At 28.7% G+C, this 26308-nt stretch overlaps 1 protein-coding gene across 1 annotated transcript in view; it reads left to right on the top strand.

Moving 5' to 3' along the window:
* The window catches only part of LOC117167479 (acetylcholine receptor subunit alpha-like 1), a 201352-nt gene that overhangs the window by 132851 nt on the left and 42193 nt on the right, over window positions 1-26308 (top strand). The window contains exon 4 of the mRNA XM_033352452.1: window positions 23531-24493. Within this exon, the coding sequence (XP_033208343.1) occupies window positions 23531-24493 (963 nt within the window). The remainder of the gene's footprint in view (window positions 1-23530; window positions 24494-26308) is intronic.

Below are 26308 nucleotides of genomic sequence, written 5' to 3'. Positions count from 1 at the left end.
TTTAATCTTATTTATGAGCCAAAAAAGGTTCGATAATCTCAGCCAAGACAAGGCTCCTCTTGAGTCAAGTAAGCGTCGTCTTATCCAAGAACAGGCTCGGCTTAAGACAATTAAACTCCGTTTTTCCTGTCGTGGCCATAAAAGTAAGACAAAGGCCTATGTCTCGACTCAGTTTTGAGACGCAGCCAGATATAGACGTCTTGGAGACTAACTCAAGACATAACGAAGTCGAACTCAATTCGAAGCATTTTTATTCGGGACAGTGATAAAATCTAGGCTGATTGCCACGATGTTGACAATTTTAGATGAAATTTTTCAAACTGAACGCAAATTTCTTAACAACCTAAAATTTTGTTTTGAAATTAAGTGCAGCAGTATGGTAAATTTATATGGAACGTAACCGATCACTCTTTAATAATTATTACGAAAAAATAGTGACCATTATTAACTATTATTTAGAATAAGGATTAATAATTTGATTTTAAACTGTTATGAATAGTTTAAATAGGGAAGACTGCACTACAATACAAAATCATTAATTATAAGCAAAATACAGGTACACTGATCAATTTTGATTATTTTATATTAACGCGTATCATGCCATATAAAATAATTACATTAAGTTAATTACTTTTTATAGAAATGACTACTATAAGTTAATAATTATTTATTATCTACAATAGATAATCATTAGCTATAGACACAAATATAAGTGAACTAGTGAATTCTACTTTTATAATATTAACACGTAATAAAATGTATAATTGAAAGCATTGAATATTAAGCTTAAGTCTTAGATATTTTAAAATTTTCATTGATCCAATCTTGAAGATAGTTAAAGTAGAGGTGTTCAAGCTTTAGCAACTGGAAAATTAAGACGGTTTTATCATGGGCTGCTAAAGTTTATGAGCTTCATAGAAGATCAGTAATTCAAAGTTAAAGACGTTCTAAAATACTACTTTCAGAAGTGAGAGTTTAAAATTTGATCTCCTTAAATTTCAGATCGTTAAATGAACAACTTGAAGAGTAGCTATTTTCTTTTTTTAATTTTCAGATTTTTAGAAGAAAAAATGCCTCGCACAAATCCAAAGTTTAAAGAAATAAAAAATAGAGAAACCAAGGTAATCAAATGTAGTCATTGTGTGGAGTAGATTAATTTTTTCCTATTTTCTTTTATTTTTCCCCTAATGGGGTTTTCACACCTTTGGCTTCGTTTGTGGTGTGAAAATACGCCTGTCCTAACCTGAAGATTTATTCTTTTCAAAGAGCCGTACCATTGAAGTCGGGCACACTTTTATCCCACAATACGATTTCTGTGAATGACAATTTCACAAGCTTTATTCTTCTGTATAAGTTACATTTTCAAAAATTTCACATTACTTTTTCAAAATTTAGTGTGAAATAAAAACGTTTTCTTAGAATTTTTATCAATTTTTATTTAAAAAAAAAATATCTTATAGAATCTGATAAAGGTTTTAAGAGCTGAAGAATTAAATCTCGCAAACAAATAGGCGCAATTCACAAGAGGATTGAGGGTAACCTAAAAACGGAATAATAATAAGTTTTAAGTTTATAAATGTGTTTTTCTCACTAACCGAAATTGGCCCAAAGAAGTTAAAAATGGTAAAAATAACACAAAATTGTCTTAAAGAACCTGAAAATTGGTTCAAAATGGTATTATCGTGGATGACGCTAAAAAATAAAATATGGTAAAAACGCGGTCTCAATTTTAAGGGGTATTGTTATCTTATTTAAGAAAAAAACAGCTTGAGTAGACCAAAATTCAATAAAATTAAAGAAAATAATATTTTTATAATAGATTTATATGAGTTGGAAAATACTGGCTTCCCTTGTACCAAAATATAGATTTGGAACATCGCATGTCAAAGGCAAAACTAAAATAATTGATTTTTCCTATTTTTTGTGATTTGTAGTGTTTAGGTACTAAATAATAGTTTAAAGGCGATTTTTAAAAATTTTCAATTTTTGAAAAGTTATTATCATAGAAAATTTTTTAAGTTTGCATGGCTCAACGTGGAGTGGATGCTTTTCATGGATCACTGAACAGAATCTATTATTCTTACAAAAATATTGACAAATACTATATGCATGTTTCTTTGTTATATTAAAGCAGAATTGAAACAGTAATTATTTTTATGAATATTTAGTATAAAAAAGTTCAGAACTTAGCCCTAATTCAACCTAAAAACACACATTCTTCATAGAAAAGTATTACCATATACGTTTTGAATTAATTTTAGTTACATTAGTACAGTATTCAACAAATGTTTAAATTTTGATTAAGATTTATTCCAAACAATAATGTCAGAAATAAAATAACTACTAGGACTAAAGTTCTTCTAATTGCATTGAATTATTATTGTTTTGCATAAAAAAAAATGCATTGAATAGTGTTAATTTTTTATGCGAAAAACTGTTTAGTACTTGTGCAGAAATAATTTCATTTGATAGAATAATGATTGAAGAAACAAAATAGTAGAAATTTTTAAATTTATCAATCAAATTTGTTTACCGCCAATATCATAAAGAATCGCTCAATGACAATTAAAAAAGAAGTAGCTGAAAAAATAATAGATAAAGAGATAAAAGATATTAAAGAAAAGTATCTTACTGTAAATTATATAAAAATGTTAATATTTTTTTTTAAATAGAAATTTTGAAAAACTCATCCCATTCTTTAAAATGAAACAATTTTCAATTTAAACATACAAAAATTAAAAAAAACAGCTTGTCGTACTTCAAATTTCCAATTTAAATCACAGAGTTCATTTTGTTTATTATACAATTAAAAAATTAGGTTTTTCAATTTTTTAAAGTTTTCTTTAATATTGAATCTTCGATTTTCAATATTTTAAAATTTTATTTTTACTTGAAAAATTTTTAAAAATTGATTTATAGTTTAAAATATAAAATTAGCAAAATTTAGAATTTAAAAAGTGTGATTCACTTAAATAAAAGGAATTTGTTAAATAAAAAATTTGGTTTAATTATGAAATTTTTAAAGTTCCATGAAAATTGCCAACTTCTGGACGTTAAACTAAAAAAGAAAAATCTTTCGAACGTAATTTAAAAAAAAAATCTATCGTCTTCTATAACGTTTGTTTTGGAGATATCTTATTTCTGTAGCCCTAAATAAAAAAATGTGTAATGTGAACAAATTTGATGGAACTATATATCATTTTCTGCATTGTGTGGAGAATGGGAAAGTAAGAATTAAAGTTAATGGTGATGCCAGAAAAAAGTCATTAGACACGACTCAAAGTTGATAGCAGGATCTTGTTATTGATTTTTTGGACAAACCGACCACCATAAATTCTGGGCTCTCCATGGTGACGCACCCCAAAGTCTTTCAGGAAGCAGTGAACGTTTCGCGGGCGATAACGCAATGATGTGAATTCTTATTTTATAGCGTAGCACCTACAACTTCTTTTCCAAAGAGGGTAAACCACGTCAGGATAATCTTTTCCAATTTATGTTCCATTACATGTTATAAAATTTGGCAATAATGTGAATTCTTATTTTATAGTGTGGTAGAAGTATTCACGTCACGGTAATCTTTTGCATTTATGTTCCATTATATGTTATAAAAATGGGAAATTTCTAAACAGTAGCTTTACCTTGTGTGTTCATCTTCTTGGTGAAATAATAAAATATACATTTATAATTTTATGTCAGTTCTGATAAGTCGAATTTAAAATCAAATCCAAATAACTAATGGTAAAGAACAAAGATTAAATTGAATTAATCATAATTCTATCATTTAATTTCCTGTGGAAGAGTTTCGTCTTTAAATTAATAATAATAATCTTCTAATTTATTGATCCACTTTTTTCTCGAGACTTTCTCTGGCATGTCAATGTGACAGTTTATATGAATACGGTAAAGTTCCCGGTAATCCTTTCATTTTATCTAGTTTAAAATTATTAAAATGTAATTTGACACTATAAAATGGTAAAAATAAGTAGGTCTTATCATAAAATTATGCATTTAACATATTTTCAAAAATATATTTAAATTATAACAAGTGACCATCACGATTAATGGAACATTTATCGCTCATCAACTGGACATTTGATAAAGTTAATCATTTTACACATCAACTTAAAATGAGTCCGTTTTAAAAAGCATGCTGCACAATTTGAAAATAATTTATGCTCAACGACTTAGTTTTAAAATCCTAGTTTAAGAATTATTTTTAGGGAACATTGTAATTGTGCAATTATTAATACAACAAGTTTAAAAATCATTAATTTCGAAAGTTTCCAATAATAGACCATGTAATTTTCAACGTTTTTAGATCGAATCCATTGCAAATAATGCAGGCGGCGGATGACACGTTCAGCATTAGTCTGCCTATGAAATATGTTTTTGCACGTTGAAAATAAGGGCACATGTATTTTTTTAAATTGACGTAATGAGATTTTTAAAATTTTTTATGAATATTGCAAAAATTCAAAGATGCAATGAGTTTTGTGCACATTTCACTTTTAAAAAACTTGACATTTTTTTATTGTTTGCGATACGAAGGTTTTCCTCGTTTCAATTCATTCAGCTTGTTACACTCTTTAAAAATCCACAAACATTTTTTCAAATAGTAAACAATGGCAACGTTATTTTGATTTTAGAAAAAAAGATAACATTCTTTTTTCTTTTTTTCGGAAATCCAATATAACGTTAACACTTTTTATCATTTTTAAAAATTTTGTTGTGAATTTTGAAAAAATGCAAAAAACTCGATAAACTAAATATAAAAAAACCTTAAAATCACAAATATTTGAAAGATCAAGGATTGAAATAAAAATATGTCGCTATGTTAATTAAAAATACAATTTTTTCCTTATTTCGCACATAAAAAAACATATTTCATAGGCAAGCTAATCCTGAGCTTGTCATCCACCGGCTTGCATGATTGAAAATTGACTTTAAAGTGATAAAACTTTGAAGGTTTGCAATATTTAAAATTCGTCAATTCTGATTCGTAAAAATATCATCACATTTTTTTTAGAGAAATCTAATTTTTTAGTAAACAAAATCTATCTTATTACTTTGGACGTAACTTAATCTTATATGATATAGACATTGTCTCATCTTTGTAATTTTTATAATTTCGATTTAAAATTATAGTTTTGAATGCGCAAGTCTAAAATAGTTTAATATTTCAAGGCCTTGAAACTAACGTTGTTTGACTTAATGAGCTTAATTTCAAAAATCTTGTTTTTAGTTTTCCTAATTTTTAAATTCCTTAGGTGCAATTATAGCTTACTTTTGTCAGATGTCACATGTTCTTCATTTACTCTTTAATGAATTATTTGCAAAAGAAATGGAAAACAAGTGACTACTGAAGATACAAGTGCCCCAGCTGCCCATTTTTCCATGTTTTATTTTACATTAGTGTCTACTTGTTATTTATCAACTTTCTGAAACTTGAAAAACTTAATAGTCTTATTAGAATTTAATTGCAGTTTATGGAGAAAAGTTTTGTTATTGAGACGCTATTTGACGAGGTCTTAAGTAATAGAATAAAATACCTAAAAAATTTTTTATTCATGTTTTTTTTTAATTTTCCACTAAACATAGATCTAAGGTTTTTTTCCTTCTTTTGATACCTTAAGGTTTAAAAATGACATGTTATAATGACACTTTTAGTATCAATTTAAAAAATTTCTTTTCACTATAGTTCTGATAGAATTACTCATGCTTACTTCATTTTCACGAATAAATAATCATATGTCTACTTTTCTGAAACCCAAGGTACTTAAAGAAAATAACCTATTCCTACTTTTGAGAAAAGAAAACTAATACAAAACGCTTAATTAAAAAAAAAGTATAGTCCATTCAGAATGGTTTTGATGTCTTAATGGTTTTATTTTGTAGCTGAATAACTTATACCCATTAAAGGTAAAAAATTCTAATGTTTTAAAAGTCTCAACATTTGAAAATTAATGACTTATAAATTTTGTTTAACTAGGAAAATATCTACGATAAATGTGATTACTTTTTAGAGAACACCCTAAAATATTTATATCAAGTATTTCACTACAAACAAGAAACTTTTCGGGCGTGAATCATAATTGCAAGTCTATCCTTTTTCTCTTAATAGAACATCTCTGAACGATATTGTCGATTTCGATTCTCACAATACTCGATTTCATTGCTATATGCGTGCGACACGAGGCGTCAGTGGGTTAGACAGCATTGGAAAATATCGAAAAAATTGTCACCATTGCTCGTTCTTTGATAGCTACATGCGTGCGACAGAGCAAAAATATCTTTGGACACAGGCATCCGTGAGTTAGACAGTAATGGAACGTTACACGTGTTTTCTTGAAGAAGTGATCCCAACGGAACTGCCTTGATCTGCGCTTGCTTGGATTTTAGTGACGTTCATTGGCTAAGGTGCGCGTCTGTGATTGATTTTTAAATACGTACGCGAACTAGAGCCAATCAGCGCCACACAGTTCAAGCATGCGCAAGTATTTTTGGATCACTGTTGGGAATAATAATCGAATCAAAATTCGAAGTCGATAATACAAATCAACGCTCCTCTTTTACCACCACCTTGCCACCCGTACCGCAGCAATACAGGGCCTCTGCTTGTTATTTATGATCGAATTATTATTTTAATTGAAGCATCTCTGCTTATTATTTACTATCGTATTTTTATTTCAATTTCAGAAAGGACATTTTTAAGCCTTCAAAGCATTTCAATGAGCTATCTGGACAATTGAATATATCTACCTGAGTGCCTGCGGAGAATTTCTCAGAGCTTCTCGGAGCCTTGAGAATCTTTAGCATACACTTTAAAATTTCTATCGTTAGGGTTAGTATATTTTAAATTACAAGTTCATGTTTTAGTTATTATTTTTGATCAATATGAACATAAAAATTAAGTAATATTCCTTTGAAGCATGGAGTTTGTGATAATTTTTATTATCAAAGTCCATTGCTGGTGTAAAATGCGATAACAACTTTTTGATATAAGGAATTATTTTTAGAATACAAGAGCGAACTGCTGGTCGCAGAATTAGATAATTTTTGCCACTTTAATGCAAATGATCCGTATATCTACAAAAATCTATAAAATATTATTTTTTACTATGAAAAGTTACGAAAATGTAGTACAAAAACTTTTCGAAAGTTAAGCTTTCACTCATTTTTCTTCATACAAAAAAAATACTTCTTGTTTGAAATACATTGAAAATTAGTGCAATTTTTTATGCAATTTTCACAACAATTTCATTCAAATTTGTAAAATTTTTGGTGAAAAAACAGAAACTATTAATCAGGATTAAAATAAAAAATATCTTCTTATGTATTTATTCTACGTCTTTTTGATAAATTTTTTAACTGCGAGCAGTTCGCTCTTGAATTGCAAAATGTAATGTTAACCTCAAAATCTTAATAAGTTGTTACCGCATTTTATATCAGCAATGAAATTTTATAACAATATTCCATACTTTACAGGAATAATACTTAAAGTTAATGTTTATATTGAATACAAATAATAAATAAAACATTAACTTATAACTAAAATTACATCAATGTTACACTAACTTTACTCAATATCAGAAAAGTATCATTATACTCCTTGCACTTCACCTTCACCACAAAACAGCTGTATAAAATCTATATGCTTCCAATGTTTATGTGCTTTTAAACAATATATGAGTTAAAAAATGTGGGATTAAATGAATTATATTCAGGTTTATGGATGTATTGTCTGCCGACGATTTTGCCAAATACTCCATTTTTATTTTATAAAATCACAATTTTGAAAACATCCAGCAACAGCTACATACTATAGGGATGTACGGGCACTTTCATTGTCACTCAATCGTCGGTAAGAAATTATTTTTTGACCAACTATAAAGGAACTTACAACAAAATAATTGAATTCTCAACCAAAAAGATGAAGTTTCAAAGGAGAAGTTTTATATTTCTAATGAAAAAAACAAATTTTCAACAAACCACGGGAATTTTCAAGCAAATAATTCCATTTTTAACTAAAAAAGATCAAGTTTCAATAAAAAATATCAAATTTTAAACAAAAATAGAATAATTCAGTTTTTAGTTCATAAAAGTTAATATTAAATAAAAAAATGAAATTTTCTACAGGTTATTTAAAATTGTAACCAAAACATGCTAATTTGACACCAAATAGTAAAAGTTTGAACAAAAAGATGAATTTTCAATCACAAAGATTAATTTTTTATTTAAAAAATCTTCTTTACCAAATAATAAAATTTTCAACTAAATTATGTTCAATCCAAGAACAATATATAAAAAGTATTTAAAATAAGATAGAATTCATTTAAAATCAGGCAGGTTCTACATATTATTTAGCGGAATCTCTTAGCACTTAAAATTGTTTTATAGTAAATTATGCAAGACGTTTTTTCTGATACATAAGAAAAAAAAACTAATTTGGAAATCTATGTTAAGAATAATAAAAAATAGATTAATTTTTAACTAAAAAGATGAAGTTTCAATAAAAAAATCTGAACAGAAATAGAATAATTCAGTTTTTAGTTTATAAAAGTTAATATTCAATAAAAAATGAAATTTTGTACAGATTATTTCAAATTTAATTAAAACAGATAAACTTGACACCGAATTGTACAAGTTTTAACAAAAAAGATGAATTCTCAATGACAAAGATTAATTTTCCATTAAAAATTTTTTTTAAAACAAATAATAGAATTTCCAACTAAATTAATTTTCAATGCAAGAACAATAAAGAGTATTTAAAATAAAATAGAATTCACTTAAAATCAGGCAGGTTCTACACATCATTTAGCAGAATCTCTCAGCGATTAAAATCGTTTTATAGTAAATTATGCAAGACGTTTGTTTCTGATCTAAGACAAAAAAATCAAATTTGGACATCTGTGTTAAGAATAATAAAAAACAGATTAATTTTTTACCCATAACATTAATTCTCTACAAAAAACTATTATTTTTTAACCAACAATGATATAATGAAAGTTTACCTTAAAGATATTAATTTTTAACAAACAAGCAAAAATCAAGAAAATAGTTGAATCCTTAATAAACAAGATAAGATTTTAACAAAAAAAAAATTTTATACCAAAAAGACGAATTTTTAAATGAAAAAATTAATTTTTAATAAAGAATATAATTTTTAATAATTCCTTTTTAGTTAAAGGAATTAATATTTTACAACAAACAATTTAATTTCAACAAATTATTTGAAATTTTACTAAAATAGACGCATTTGATGATACACAGTTGAACTCTCAAGCAAACAGATGTATTTTCAACCAAGAAGTTTAATTTCATATAAAAAAAGACAATGTTTGAAACAACTGAATTTTCAACCCAAAAATATCAATTTTCAATTCGAAATTTCAGTGTTCCGCCAAAAGTGGGATAGTTAAATTTTCAGTTAAATAATTTAATTTTTAACAAAACAAAAAAGGGAATGTGCCACTCAATAGTTTTGTTCTCTATTACAAAGAAGAATTTTCAAACAAGAAGACTAATTTCTTACCAAAATTATGAATTTTCGTCGAAATATGTGTATTTTCAAACAAATGGTTGAATTTTCAACTAAAAACGAATAATCTTTAACTTCAAATATAAATTCTCTGCCAAAAATGGTATAATCCAATTTTATCTTACATAAATTAATTTTTTGACTAACTATAAAGGAACTTTCAACAAAAAAGTTGAATTCTAAATCAAAAAGATGAATTTCTAACCCAGAAGATTAATTTTATATAAAAAATTCTGCCCGCTCCGCGGGCACAATCTCGTCGCGCGCTAGACGTGCGGCTCGTCAGTCTTCGGCTCATAAGGCTCGGAGTCTTCATATTCTGAATTGTCTACTTGAGTATAGATTAAGATTCTCAAAGTTCTGCAGGCTTAGAAGTACACATTTTCGTCGTGATACTCGCGCTGCGCGCTCGATTTCCGACAGACATTTATGAACAGGTTTTGTTGAATCTTTTTTTCTCTCGTAACTTTCGTCGTTTTTACACACATTTTTATTTTATATTCTATTTTCAATGTTATTTTTTACGAATAAAACAAAAAGTACAGTTTTGTTCTTAATCACAAAGATCAATTTTCAGCCAAGAAGACTAATTTCCTACCAAAAACACGAATTTTCATCGAAATATATGCATTTTCAAACAAATGGTTGAATTTTCAACTAAAAAAGATCAATTTTTAATTTCAAATGTCAATTTTCTACCAAAAGTAATATAATCCAATTTTATTTTACATAGATTAATTTTTGACTAGCTCTGAAGGAATTTAAAAAAAAAAGTGATCACTCAATGAAGAAGATGAATTTTCAACCGCGAAAATTAATTTCCTATCATAAAAAGACGGTTTTAAAAAAATTACATTTTTAACAACAAAAATATCCAATTTTTTTTAAATATTATTTTTCTATCAAAAATCGTATAATCGACTTTTTTTTTAAACAAATAAATTTTTCACCAAAAAAGAAATTCTTAACAAAATAATAGAATTCTCGAAAAAAAGATGAAATTTCAATTAAGAAGTTTATTTTTCTACCAACAATGACGAATTTTCAACAAAATTCTGATCTACCACCATAAACCACGTTTTTCACAACACATTCACACATGATAAGTTTTCAAGTATTTATTTGTTGAAAATGTTATTTTTAAAACAAATTTCATTAATTTCAATGTTATTTAAAATATAATAATTATTAGCTTAATTTTAAAGAAAATATTGATGTCTTCATAAACTTTGATGTAAAAAGTCCAGGGGCACGTGAGAGACATAATTCAGCCCGAGATTCGACAATTTGCAGAAATTTGCCTTCAATACACTGTAAAAAAATATTTGTGTAAAATTACAAAGTTTCGGAAAATTAAATATTGTATCATTGTAAATATCACACACTTCACTGTGTGATTTTATCAAAGTATGTGAAATTACGTCCTCTAGCGATGTAAATAAAAGGACCCTCGAATAGCAGTGGTATAGTACACACTCGATAAAAATAAAATTACACATTCCTTCGTACGAACTTTACATTCAGAAGGGAAAATTCAGTCGCAGCGTATCAAAATACCATGCTTCGGTAAAATCGCTTTTCTGTGATTGAAAATTACATCGAGATTTTTAATTTTACCAAAGATCTTTAATTTTACCATGGCGCAAACTGTAAAATTTTTCATTTATAATTAATTAAAAATTTAGAATAATTAATCGAATAATATGTGAATACAAAAGCGTCTCTCGTGTTCGTTGTTTATCGATGCCTTCATACTTCAATTTTGGAGCATTTTTATTTTTAATGCGAGGAAATTGACAAATATTTTCAACTTGGTTGACAGCTTTCACACAAAGATAGACCGAATTCGTGCTATTTCTATTTTGCCTTTTACATTTTCTGCTATTGGAACGGAAAAAATGTGGTTATTCAAAACGCATATTTTTTTACGGATATTTTTTTACCCATAGTATCTTATGTGTTTTAGGTAAGTGGTAACGCGTCCGGCTTGCTTTCCTTCAATCTCCATGAAATTGTACGAAGTTTGAGCTGTCTAGTGTTCGAAACCTATCGCCCTGCTAAATTTTATTTTATTTTATCATTTCATATAATTAATTTTACATTTTCGCATGTAAAATTGTCGGCGAAATTGGAATATCACAACAGATTCGTAAAGTTACTCCGATACATGAGGGTCCTTTCATTTACATCCACCAGAGATGTAAAATTCAATAGACTTTTCTTACAGTGTAATTTAATTTTTTTCCAACTTTGTAAGGATTAATCTACACTTGTAATCAAAATTCGTACAGTAATCATATATTATAATTCTTATTCCTTATAAAGTATTGTAATGATTTTGTATAAGTCGGAATAATGAAACAGTTATTACTAAAATTTGTATGGCATTGAACGCATGAACTAATATTGGGGAGACTTGACCAAGATTTTCAGGAGAGAGTTTACAGAGTGGCTACAAGCTTATTACATGTGTTTTTCTACCTATAAGGTCATTGATTATTATAATGCGCGTTCGAAAATTTTGCTAAATTGATTTATAAAAATTGTGGTGTCAAAATGCAAAGTTCATTATTTAAAGAATATTATTATCTTCAACGTGAGTTACAAAATTGTAATAAATGCCATTCATCAATATTAGGTGTAAATTAATTTTTAATAAAAAAAAGCTCATTTGGAATAAAATACTTTAATGTAATTGTCTACCAAAAAACATATAATTGGTTGAAATCCTATTATAAAAGATTAATTACAGTTTCAGATACAGAACTCATCCCATGGTGTATTCTATTAATTTATACTAATATTTTGTAACATTTATTAAATATGTATACCACAGACAAGATAGGCTTTTCATTTATTATTTTTCATAAAAAGATAAATAGGCGCGTGCCCTTGCGCGCTCAGGACTGCTAGTAATAAACTAAAATGCTATTCCTATCGAGATTTTAGTTCGAAATTGAGTTTCAGTGAACAGAAAGATAAAAGGAGACGATTTTCCATTGATGGAATCTACTACTAAATGGATCAGTTCTTCTATTATATTACTCTAATAGTCTAACTCAGTATAATTCTAAAACATCAATTTACAAATTGCCAATTCTATTTCTTTAAAAGCTACTTCATTTGGCAAAATGAAGTCTATAGAATTTATGAAAGGGATACTGGTATTCCACTAAATTTAAAGAATGCTAAATTTCTGATGTCAATAAAACACTTTCATAGACGTGAGATACCACAAAAGGCAAACAATCTCACGACGAAAGTTTTTTTTACATCAAAAAAGTTTACTTTTCAAGTCGAATGTATCACAATTATAATTTCCATTATAATCAGATTTAATACATTTTTTGAAATACAATCTAAATACAGATACTTCTTTTTGTACACCAAGTTTTTTTTTAGTTTGATACAGTTTGTTATTTAAAAGAGGCGAATCGGGGAGAAAGATCAAAATCCAATTAAAAGTTGCACAATTTATTTAAATGTTGTAATCTACAAGCGTGTAATATCCAAATTTAATTTTGGAAATTTGCAATTTAAAACAATTTCTATGTAAAAGATTCAAATGTAAGCGGATGCAGTTTTTTAATCATTTATCAAATTTAAGGGGTACATTTCAAATTGTTCAGTTGTATAAATTTTTAATTCAAACTCATAAATTTATATGAATTTCGCTTAAAAAATTTTCGATTTGAATACTTGAAATATAAAATAAAAATAAAATATTTTGTATCCATTTAAAATAGTATAAAAACAAAAATCAGGTTTTCAAAAATTTGCTGTCCTCACATTTATGATTTCCTAGAACTCGAAAATGCAAGGTATTTTAAGGAATTTTTTTTTTGCACACAAAAAATGAAAAACGATATTTAAACTTTTCAGGGTTATTATTCAACATGTTTTATGTAAAAAAAAATGTTTTCAACAAAAAATTTCATAATTTTAAAAACGGTGCTGAAGTCGACCCTTCCAAAAAATTGGACTTGAACGGTGTGAGCGATTTTGGCAACGAAATTATTAATCAGTATGAGTACAGCTATCGTCAGTACTAGAAAAAAAGAAAAAGAATGAAAATTGACAAAAGGCTTTTGAAATTGAAATTCTAAAAATCGAGTTTTTCCCCACTTTTTTAATTTTAAAAATATGAAATAATTGCAATAAAAATATAATTCTAGTACGGACGATAGCCATTGATGTTGTGAATAACAAATTAAGACGATTCGGTTGAATAGTTTTTTTTTATAACACACCATGCCGAAAAAAGTAGCTTTGAGATAATCGAGTTTAAAGTTTTAAGCATGAATATTTTCAAAGATAAATACTTACAGTTCATCAGCGATTCCGGCACCATATAAGATCCCTCCTGTTTCCTCCCTTGTTTTCTATCCATATTTTCAGATATTTTTTATATGAACAGTTCGATGTTGCATAGTGGTCACGCAAAGTCTTACTGATCAACTCAGGTAAAAAAAATATGAACGTTGCGCTCTTACTAATAAGGGTTATACACATATGCATCTTTAATTTCCATGCTATTAATGTAACACAAGTTCATTTTTAAAATAAACATATAAAACATGCATAGAGTTAGCATTAAAATGATACTATATATACAAAAGATCATATTTCAGATAAGGACCAGAACAGCGGTCGCGCTATGAACAATGCATCCATTGACGTAGCCGGCAGAACGGTCTCTACCCGCTAAAACTCCTGTAGAAACGAAAGTATTGTAAATATCCTTTCAAAAATTTAATAGTATATTCTTAAAAGACTATACTTTCGAATTATCAAAAAAAATCGATTTTTTGACAATTCTAGACCACCAGGACCCATTAAAGATTTATCTTTTTTCGGTAAAACTTTATAATTTTCTTAAAAGAATTTTTTGTTGGCTAGAAATTAAATTTTTACTGAAAATGTAACGATTCCATTTGGAATTAAAAATTGATCATTTTCAGTTGAAAAATCTAATATTTGGTTAAGAATTAATTTTCATCAATTTGAAAATTAATCTTCTTGTTTTGAGATTCAACTGGTTGGTTAAACTTTTTTCATCTATTTTCTTGAACGTTCGATTTTTTTGTTGTTAAATTGAAATAATTTTGAGACATAATTACATTTTTTAGGTTCAGAATGGAACTATTTGCTTCGAAATTCATGCTTATGTATTTTGTTGAGAAAAACACTATTTGGTCCTAAATTTGTGTTTCTTGATTACAGTCAACTTTTTTTAATTAAAAAGTATTATTATTTTTCGTTGAAAGTTAAGCTAATTAGTTTAAAGTTGAAACTGATTTTTAAAAAGCAAATTTTGTAGGTAATGATTCATAGCTTTTATGGAAATTTTTTAGTTTGCATATTAAACAATTTTCATAATTGTTGAAACGAGGCAAAATTGTTTTCAAAACTAAGTGGAACATTCATGAACAAAAGTTCACATTAGTCAAGTATAAATTCTGCTTTTCTTCCATGACCTATGTATTTGAACATATAACTGTGTATAAGAAGTGAATTCTTAGAAAAAATGTAAATGGCTTAAGGAATTTAAAATTATTTTTAAAATGATTGGAAACTAAAAAATGATGCATTCATGATGATAAACAACAATCATGAAATATCAAAATTTAGTTTAGTGGAACCGTTTGGTCATCATTTGCTCAAGTTTGGAAACAATATTTTGTCTTTTTGACAATAAAACTCAAAAACATGTTGAATTTTCAAAATTGGAGTTCTGACTTCATGCTGCACAACAAATTAAAATTTTTTCCAAAATTCTTTTTTGACTTTTGGACGTCAAAATTGTGGTAATTATCGGATAAAAAAAGTCATTAGCACGATACTCGTGAGCGGCGCATTCTTAAGTTTCCTTGAATATGATATGATTAGTCAGACATCCTGACAAAAACTTTTTTTCAAAAATCAAAGTTTCGAAAGATATGCAAGATTTCAGCGCTTTTTCATTCAGAGAAAGCGGGGCTAAAATTTCACTTTTCAGTAGTAAAAGGTCATTTCATATTTTTGTATGAATTTAAGAAATTCGTAACAGTCTTAAGATATTGAAAATCTATGGTCAATTTAAATAACGAACAATTTTAGAAACATCAGAACTTTAAAAAATTTGAGAGTTTTAAATAAGTTTTAAATTACATTTTTTTTAAATTTAGGAACAGTTAAAATTTAAAAAATTTTGAAAACATTTGAAATTCGGAAAAATAGAGAAATTTTAATTATTTCAGAAATTTTGTTAATTTTAGAAACGTAGAAAATTTAAAAAATGTAATAAATTTTAGAAATTTTGATACTTAAAATTGTTTTAAACATTTACAGAAATGTTAGCGATTTTTCAAATTTTAAACATTTTGAAGACATTTTGGACATTTTGAAAACTTCAGAATTTTGGGTGATTTTATAAATTTTGAAAATTTGATGTTTTTATAATCTTATAAATTTAAAAATTTCAGATGATTTGATAATTTTTGAAAATTCGAACAGTTTATAAATTTTGATAACTTAAGCAATTCCAATAATATTTAAAATTTTGAAAAAATATAAGATATTTTAGTCATTTTGTGTATCTTAGACATTTAAAAAATTTCGATAAATTAAAAAATTCAGATTATTTCTGTTTTGAAAATTTACTGAAATTTGAATAATTTTAGAAATTAAAAAAATGTCGATCGTTTTGAACATTCTGGAAATTTTAGACATTTTGACAATTACATTTTTTCGCACATTTCACAAATTACAATAATTTTAGAAATTTTAATAATTTTAGAAGTGTGCATGTCTTCCTAAAAGTTCGATTTTTTGACAAATTTGCTGGTTAGGCTGTCCGACTAATCATATCAAATATAAGGACACGGCTAATCAAAGATGGTCACTACCGCTTGAGAAGGTGCCGCATGCGAGTATGGTGCTAATTACTTTTTTATTCGATAGCTCACAAAACTGCGACATCCAGTCGAAAAAAGTAAAAATTTGTTGTGCATCGTGAAGTTAGCACTCCAAATTTGCAAATTCGATGTATTTTTGAGTTTTTCCGCCCAAACGACAAAATTTTGTTTATCTGCTGACTTCGCGAAAATCATTAACCTTACGATTACTCTTTGAGGTACGGTTTAATTACGTGATTTCGCTTAAATTTGGAGATTTTTTTAGGCATTTGAATAAAACTAGGGTCAAAATTGGAGATTTTGATTTATAGTGATTTTCGATAATAAAATAAAAATTTTCTTATCCATGGTAAAAATTTATTTCTGAGAATCGTATCCGAAATTTTTCCGTTTCTGTAATAAATTTTGACGAATTTCGATTAAAAAATTTAAGTTAGTGCAAATTCCTTTAATCTCGATTGAACATGAAATTAGAAGCATTTTTGATGATAATTTTAGATTCATTTTGCGTCAGAAACTTTGGGAAAGGATCGGTCGCACATTTTGGAAAGGTTCGGAAAAAAGGCACCTATTTGATAGCGTCAGATGGAACTTTCTGTCATGAATTTCTACCATTGATGGATCATGTTATGAGATACTGGAAGAAAATATTTACCGAAGTTTTTTTACATTACAGTCAATAGTTTTCATAATATATCCCTTGGACACGTAGGTGTCCGGTCTGTAGAGAATTACCTATAAAACATGGGATCCCTCAGTTTCTTTCTCAAAGTTACTGAATCTCAAAAGGAGAAGTCATGGCTGAGATAATTCAAGCGATTTTGATCGAAGACATTTCCCGGTTGAAGCCGTGGATTCCTCGGCCATTTCTGAGAAAAAGTTGGAGGAAGGTTTGCTGGCTTGTACCTCGAATTTTATCCTCAATCCCAATTCCGATACCGATGTCAGTCCCAGGATCCCCATTAGATATATCCAATATCTTTTTTTGAAAAACAATTGCGACCAGTGCCCGGGGATCGATACCGGTCTCGTGGAGAAAGAGAGAACGAGTCTGGTTCGTTTGGGTTCGTTGAGGTTTTGAGAGAGTCCTTCGCAGTTCACTAAAGAACCGCGAATAATGTAGGTAGATTTATCCATTACCCCGGGACAGCAAAAGCGAGTCGCGACAATTTTCTGCTCCTTTCAAGCGATTGCGATTATCTCTTAGGCTAAAAAGGTCGAATGTTTTGTTGGTGGGAGAAAGAAGGTAGGAGACGATTTGGGCTTTATGGAGGCGGGGCTGAATTCTGCTGTGGCACTCTTTCGAAATGGATACCAAACCAACCGCTTTCAGCGACGCGAAATCCCCCCCCCCCTCCCCCCCACGGGAATACTAAACTACGTGGAAGATTATCTCCAACCGTTTAACAGAGCAATCCTGTAAAACGCAGCTTTTCAAGCACGCGCTCCTCGATATTGCTTCGAATGAAATCCAATTGTTTTTCAAATGGCTAAGAAGCTATCAAAGAATGAGTTATGAGGTAATATAACCCATGGTTTGCATTTTCAGTTTTCAAAGTAAATTGTTTCTAGGAGAAAAATAAATTTACGAAATCTTTCTCGAATTTCTGAATGTCAAGAAATATGTAACAGAAATGAATATTCAAGGAAGAGAAAGAATGATTCTAATTATCGGAATGGTAACGATACAATTACAATTTAGGTGTAATGTCTATATACATTATAGAGAAGACAGGGGTAATTCTAACAATAAAGGAGCATTCAAATATTACGTGAATTATTATTTTATATTAGAGTGAACCAAAAATATGAACATAGTTTTGAAATACGTCTAAAAATCCCCTTTTTGTGATATTCACCGATAAATCTTTAATGAGTTCAGACATTCATGTCGAACAAGATGACACTCAACCAACTGTTACCTAAACGATATTAAAGGAATTTTTTGCGAAGTATTAATCTTATATAATATGGACGTATTTTTCATAGTAAATAAAGTTTAATTACTTAAAATTCCTTTAGTACACAAGATTATTAAAAATTAACATTACTAAACTTTTTTGTAGCAAAAATATCTCCTTAGATAATTTTTTTTTTCATTCCAAAAATCCTGGAAGCGCTTTTTTCTTAAATTAATTTTTATTTCATTTTACTAATTTCTTGGATTTTTAAAATTACAGGTTTCTTTTTACATTATCATCTTACTAAGAAGTTGATGGTTTTGTAAAATTAAACTCAGTCGGTTTTCAAAAAATGTTTACGTTTTAGGCTCCCCTGAGTCATAAAAATTTATTTTTAAAATGGCAACTGTGAAAGGATTGTCACGCTATGAACAAGAATCAAAAGCAGAAAAACGTTTCTTTATAAAAGCCGTATTAGGTTATCATAACAGCTTTTTTAATTTTCTTGAGAAATGGAAAATTGCAATTTTAATTGCCCAAAAAATAATGAAAAATTAAATTTTCTATTTTGCACTCCAACTGTCCAAGATCCAAAAAAATTTTTAATTACGAAAATTAGGCATCCAGAAAAGATCTACAAATTCTTTCTCAATCTCTTTTTGATTTGACGCGTAGTTGTTCTTTTATTTGTCAAAAACAACATTAAAGATAAAAAATAATTAGACAAAAGTTTTTCATAAAAAAACAGCTACAATTTTTTTAAAATTATTTATTGATATTGCGTGTAGTTTTTTCAATCATGACAAAATATTTAATGTAATTTTTATAAAATCAGATCTAAAAATTTGCTTTCAACTTTTTTATCTCACGAGACACGTGATGAGAGTAAACTTGATGCGAGTAAAAAAATTAATATGAAATTATGTTCCGAAACAAGAATTATACAATCTACATACTTCTTTGTATATTTGAAGTATTCTTTTATCACAAAAGGTTGTTAAAAAAGTTTTTTATTTAGCAATCATCACAGGTTGTAATTACATAATGCTCACATATGTAATTTAAAAATTGTGAAAACAAATTTTTAATAAATAAAATAATAGGAAAGTTTGGAACTTTTAAGAAAAGTTTGTACTATGATTTTTTATTATGAGAAATACTTATATGGCATTGCAAAAGAATATAGAATACATATCATCGAACTTTAAAAACTTTTGGTTAAAGTCGGTTGATGCTCACAATGCTAAATTTTAAATCAAAATATTATATATTTTTTAATTAGACAATTTTTAGAAGCTATACTTTAATTCACAAATTAATTGAAATAAAATAATCACTGGCGCATATTTTCTTCTTCTTAGTGTTAGCAGAATTCCCAGTAATTAATGGAAAGGAAGATTATTTAAATACTTTATAGGTAAACCGACCACGCAAATTGAAGATTTTCTGCAGAATTTTAATATTCTTAAGAAGCTTATTTCGCGAGGAATTACGTTCATTAAGGAAAAAATCATTTAAGAGTCTTATGAGTCTTATAAATTTTACTCTACAATGAACCTTGAGGTGAAATAACGTACTTATATTTGTTAAAGATACACATCTGTTACTGAAGTGTTAGTTAATTTGCTTAAAAATTAGTTTTGTTAGAGCATCTGACTAAAGCATTTTTTTAAATCTATTAAAAAAGTAAAGTGTTGGATGACAATATTTAGGCCAAAAATTTTGTTTTCGGAATAAACAAATTAATAATTTAATAAATTAATCATTTTAAATTCTTAAAATATAAAGATATATTTTGGTACTATCTGTAAAGATCTATCGGGTTAAAATTCAGAGATTTGCAGAAAAATTTTTGATTTAACTGGGGTGGAAGTTGCCGAATAATAAAGATATTAAAAACAATAAGTTTTACCAATATTAATTTTAGTTGATAAACTTTATTGAAAATTTTGCAAGGGAAATTTTAGATAGGTCCGTGTACGATTTTCATTCAGATTCTTTCCAAGATCTGTATTTGAAGCTTTCTGTTTCTATCAGAATCTCAGACCAATTTTGACAAAATAATTCAAGTTAAGGTAAATAGCTTGCAAAACAAATAATAAATTAAGATAACAGAGATTTTCTTAGAATGTTCAATTAATAGGAGGAAGATTGATTACTTTTAATAATAAGATCAATTTTAAAACTTTAAACTTCTTGGAAGGTCACAAAAACATCACAGACACTGCTACAGGACATTAAATCGACATAGTGTGAAATAATACTCTGGGTTTTTAAAATAGTACGTTGTGTATCGAGGGTGTAAAAAAGGCTATTTTGGCGAATGTGAGCTTGCGGCCCGAGCAAAGCGAGAGCGACAGTAACGCGAGATAAAATAGACATACACTTTTAATACACGCGATACTTTTTTTCTTATCCCCCTTGAAAATAAACACGTAAAGCAGATAAAGAATCTTTGATGTTTTTGACAAATTTATAAGTGCAAAGAAGAAATATTGTACTCAGCAGCAGAGAGACTGTGGAGTCCAGCGATGTCCTTTTTTAAGGATAAATATAATTTTCGCCATATTCTCACTTGCGTGGTGCAGTGTATATGTAACGAGCGTAAAGCTTTATATAGCGGGCGTAAAGCTTCATGTCAACTCGGCGGCGGAGTGCACATGTGAGAATGTTGCTGGTCTGGAAGCGGCTACAATACGCCTGCTTCAGGTGCATGCAATAAGCGTTTTAGGGAGGGGGGGGGGGGATAATAGTTATTTGTGATAGAAGGACCCTAATTGTCACTTTTTCGGTCGAGTGTAAAAGTTGAAATACGAGTTGGAGTAGTGATGTAGCCGAAACAAGACGAGTACTTCAATTTACAATAGAAAAAGTGACCCTCAGGGGCAATCAATCATAAGCTCAAATACAGATTGCATAGAGTTCTAATCTTAAAACCCGAGAGGGTCCAGAGGCGGAGTCAGCTAACGTGCGTGGGTTAAAAAGTCGATAATAAAATACCCTGAGTAACTTAGATACCCTGAATACCCTAAATACCCTGAGTAAAAATGTTACGGCCTATGATAAAAAGTGCTATTTTAGGTATCGTTCGCAGTACCTAAAATGGCACTTGTGATGGCAGAGTGTTAAAAATACCTTTATAACACAAAAGTATTTTATTCCGTAGGATAAAAGATGACGTCATATGTTAAGAATAATACATTATAAACCTTTGAATACACATTTCGGGATAATCGACTGTTAACACTGTAGGAAAATTATTGTTGCAGATGGTGGAATTTTTTTAGTATTTATGGTATATTACTGTAAATACCGGTAAAATTACCAAACATTTACATAAATTACAATAATATGTCTAAAAATTTTTTAATTTATGGTGAATTTATAAATCTGACAAGATTTTGAAAGTTTTTGAAATTCTGGATATATTTGTATACTTTAAATTTAAAAATTTTGAAAATTTGCAATGGTTCTAAGAATGTTATAATTTTTATGGTAATTAATGAATTTACCACAATTTTCAAAAGTTTATAAGTTTACCATAATTTTCTTGATTCATAAAATGTATAAATCAACCATAAATTTTATAAACTTATTAATTTATCATAAATTTTCAAAATTTAGATGTAAATGCATCATAAATATTGAACATTCATCACATTTTATAAATTAACTCACTATTTTTAAAAGTGATAACATTTATAAATTAAACATGAATTTTTTCAATCAATAAAATTTATGAAATTCACATAAATTTTTCACATTTAAAAATGTAACATATTTAACAAAGTAATTTACTATAATTTTTTTAATTTATAAGACGATTATAATTTTTAAAACTTGTAAATATCGAAGTATTTTGTCGTCCCGAAATTTGGCATGAAAAGTCAAATATTTTCCATGAGCTTGGTTAGTTTTCCCGAATTTTTAAGATGACTGGTTCATCCCCTTTTTCAACTCCCAACATTTTTCGGCACGACTAAATGCAGGCTATAAATATACAATATTTTTTTAGAATATACAAATGTATCACAAAGTTTTAAAATTTATAAATTTACAATAATTTTTAAAATTCATAAATATTAAATAGATGAAATTGATACATAAATTTAAAGGAACTGATAAATTTTGTTAATTCAAGTTCTTGTTAAAATAAGAATAAAGTTTCAAAAATCTTATCATATAACCAGAAGTCATAACTTTGTTACAAAAAATGTCTGTAATCATGCATTTGTTTAAAAAAATACCCTTATGCACGCCGTTTGGGTGCGGTAAAAAACCAGTAAGCGCCAAACAGTAGATTTTACATAATAAAGGTAAACGCACTTATGATTTGCCGTAAAACTATTGCATATTAAGAAATTATCTTCCATCACGTTTTTAGCAGGTTTAGTAAAGTACTATTTTATAGTAGCATAAATCAAAAAGTAGGCAAATTCACATTGAAAAAGTTTGTTAGAAATTTGAAAGGACCTTACTTTTCTTCTTAGCATTTATGCTAAGCAGGCTTTACGTAAAGAACGAGCTTATAAAATAAAGTAAGCGTCATAAAACACAATTTATTTGCCGGAGCGAGTAATCACATTATGAATAAGGTTTCAAATAATTGTTGTACATAATAATTCAATTAAATTCTTACTTATATTTACGAGATCAGAAAATAATTTATTTTATTACTTTCATGTGATTTTATTGACAAAATTAAATTTAACATGAATAAAACAGAACTATTATTGATAATAATACAAATTGTTACTTTATTAAATCACGTGCCATTATTAATAACAAGAGAGCACTTCCTTGTCCAACCTTCCTTTATTGCTGCAAAACGAAATAAACGACAAATTTTTACTTACTCTCATTTCATTTAACATGTCAATTTTAAAATGCATTTACAGTCAAACTCGGATATAGCGCCCCTGGATATATTCCTTCCGAGAATTGACGTCGCGCCGCAGGTAGTGGTTTCATAAAAACCACTAATGTACGAAATATTACTGTCTACAAACTTTATTTATGTTAAATGATACCCGATAACGTCCTTAACTCAATTTTGAAAATATGGCGCTCGCTGCTTTTCGACTACACAACGCCAAGTTCAAGGGAAAGAAACTTCTTACGATTCATGTATACTTTCTGTATGTATATTTCAATGCTGATAATAAATAGTAATGTGATTTCTGATTTTTGTTCAGGTCGATTTGAGGCATCTTCTTCAAACAGACGAATCGAACGAGATAGAGGTAGGGATCGACTTGACGGATTACTACATCTCCGTCGAGTGGGATATTTTACGGGTGCCTGCAAAGCGCAACGAGAAGTTTTACGTATGCTGCGAGGAGCCCTATCCAGACGTCATGTTTCACATTACACTGCGTCGGAAGACCCTTTTCTACACAGTGAATCTCATAATACCATGTGTGGGCATATCGTTCCTTTCGGTATTAGTGTTTTATTTACCGAGTGACAGTGGTGAAAAAGTCTCCCTTTCTATTTCTATACTCCTCTCACTTACTGTGTTCTTCCTCCTTCTGGTGGAGATCATACCATCTACTTCGTTGACGGTTCCACTTCTAGGTAAATACCTCCTTTTCACAATGGTGTTAGTGACGTTATCAGTCGTGGTGACGATAGCAGTGCTCAATGTGAATTTTCGTTCTCCAGTGACACACAAAATGTCTAGGTGGGTGCGCGTTGTTTTCATTGAGGTGATGCCGAAGTTTCTGCTTATCCAAAGGCCGAAAAAGGATAACGGCGAAGACAGTGACGAAGAGGTGGACGTTGACGGAAAACCGCCCGAGGTCATCCTCACCGATGTGTTCCATGTACAAGAGACTGATAAATATGATACTTACTGCGGGAAGAGATATAGTGAGGATTATGAAGTGCCGCGTTTGCCAGGTTTGCCAAGTTTACCGGGTTTGCCGAGTTTGCCTCCTTCCGTTGCGATCAGTAACGTCGGACCTTATGACGAACCCCTACCAGCTTTACCACTGCCTGGTGTCGATGACGATTTATTTGGTCCATCGAGTCCTGCTTACGTTCACGAGGACGTCAGTCCAACGTTCGAAAAGCCGCTCCTCAGGGAAGTCGAAAAGACGGTCGACGATGCCAGGTTCATTGCTCAACACTCAAAGAATAAGGACAAATTCGAAAGCGTAAGTCAATCAGTTTCTTTTATGATATGCCTTAGTATAAGATTAGTTTTAGACATTATTTTCATTAGTACTGATATTACTTTAAGAAATACACAAGACTAGACTGAGAAATTTAAAATGATGGTGCTGAAAATGTCCTAAAAAACAGTTCTTCAATCAAAAAATTGTTTGATTTAAACTAAAATATAAAATTTATGTTGAAAATAAATATTTATTTCAGTGAGTGAAATATTCATTAAGTGAAGGAATGTTCTTATTGGTTGACATAAAAAAAATCATTAAAAAAATAGGAAAATATCTATAAAAATTGACTGAAATCGAATTTATGTGAAAGAATCCAGAGAAAAATGGTGTTTTTTTTTCTTTAAAATTACAAAAAGATAATTTTTTTATTCATACCAGGTCCAACAGGGACTCGTCAATTTTTTTCTTGAATTTATTTCCAAAATGTCCTTTGTTTACTGTAGGTAGATAATAAATAATTTCAATGTTCTAGCTGTGATAAAATTATTTTCCCAAGACCTGCATGAAAAGTGCGATTTTGCATGCCCTTAGAGTGAACGCAAAGTATATGATCTCAGAGCATTGGGAAAAAGACAGGTCACGCATGCGCAGTTAGCGATTAGACCATTTTCCTCCCTGGGGAAGAAATAAGAATGATGTCAGAAAAACTTCATGACATGACCTCAATGAACATATTAAATATATACTTACAGTTTTATAAACTATAAACTTGATTTTTTTGCAGAAAACTCGCTGCCAAGAAAACTTTTATCAAACGGCAAATAAAAAAGCACTTAAAATCACCACCCAGAAAAAGAGGTTTTTTGTATCACTCAATTTGTGTAATTTTCATGAAAATCTAATCTATTTCCAGTATTTTCTGGCACACTGAAGTCTGAAAAAGAGCTCAGTCTAATCTAAACACTGTTAGATAAGACTTTTCCTAATAATTTCCATCTTTGATGGATCAATCTTTTAACATTAAATTATTTCTATGCTGTTACACAATTAGTCGATTTCGAAAAAAAAAATTTTCGACAAATTTATTTCAGAAAATTACTACAAAATTTATAATGTCAATTCTTGCAATATACCTTTGAAAAATAGATCAATAAATCAAACAATAAAGGGATTCTCACTAATGAACGATGAAATCTCACTAATTTAAATTTAGGGAGCCCAACTTCAAAATTTTAATAAAATATGAGCTCATAGCCCTTCGTGACTTATAACTGTGACGCTTTTGTATTCTGAGTTTCATATACACAAATTAATGTGCTTAATATTTTAATATTTTGGTCGTTAAATAACAAAATAGGATAAGAGCTATTTGTATGAGAGTAATTTACATAAACGGGTGGTTAGCTACACGCATGTAATCTTAAATTTGAATAACACAACCATAAAGAAACGCTTAACGGCTTTTACAGATATTTTGCATACTTTAGCATCATTATTTAGACTATTAACTGCAGGACAAATTTTTGCGAAAATATTACCATATCTCAGAATAGGTAAATGAGAAGATCTATAAAAAAGAAGGAAAATTGAAAATAGAAGAGAAATTCTGGTTCGCACTTGTACCCATTTTTCGGAAACAGATTATTTCAATTATTTTAAAAAAATGTACGCGCTATATTGGAACCGATTTAAATTAAAATACATCACACTATAATTTGAAATTAGAAACAAATCAAGTGTTTATTAAATACACCAAGGTTTCTCTCAAGCCTAGAGATCTGGCTGAAATGGATGACGAGCTTCGTGGACATTTTTCCGGTGAATCCGACCTCTGGGCTATCAATTATTGTG

The sequence above is a fragment of the Belonocnema kinseyi genome, chromosome 2 (genome assembly GCF_010883055.1).
Source record: "Belonocnema kinseyi isolate 2016_QV_RU_SX_M_011 chromosome 2, B_treatae_v1, whole genome shotgun sequence".
In the NCBI taxonomy this organism is placed as follows: Eukaryota; Metazoa; Arthropoda; class Insecta; order Hymenoptera; family Cynipidae; genus Belonocnema; species Belonocnema kinseyi.
The sequence above is the reverse complement of the archived record's forward strand: the minus strand, read 5'-3'. Positions and strand labels throughout refer to the sequence as shown.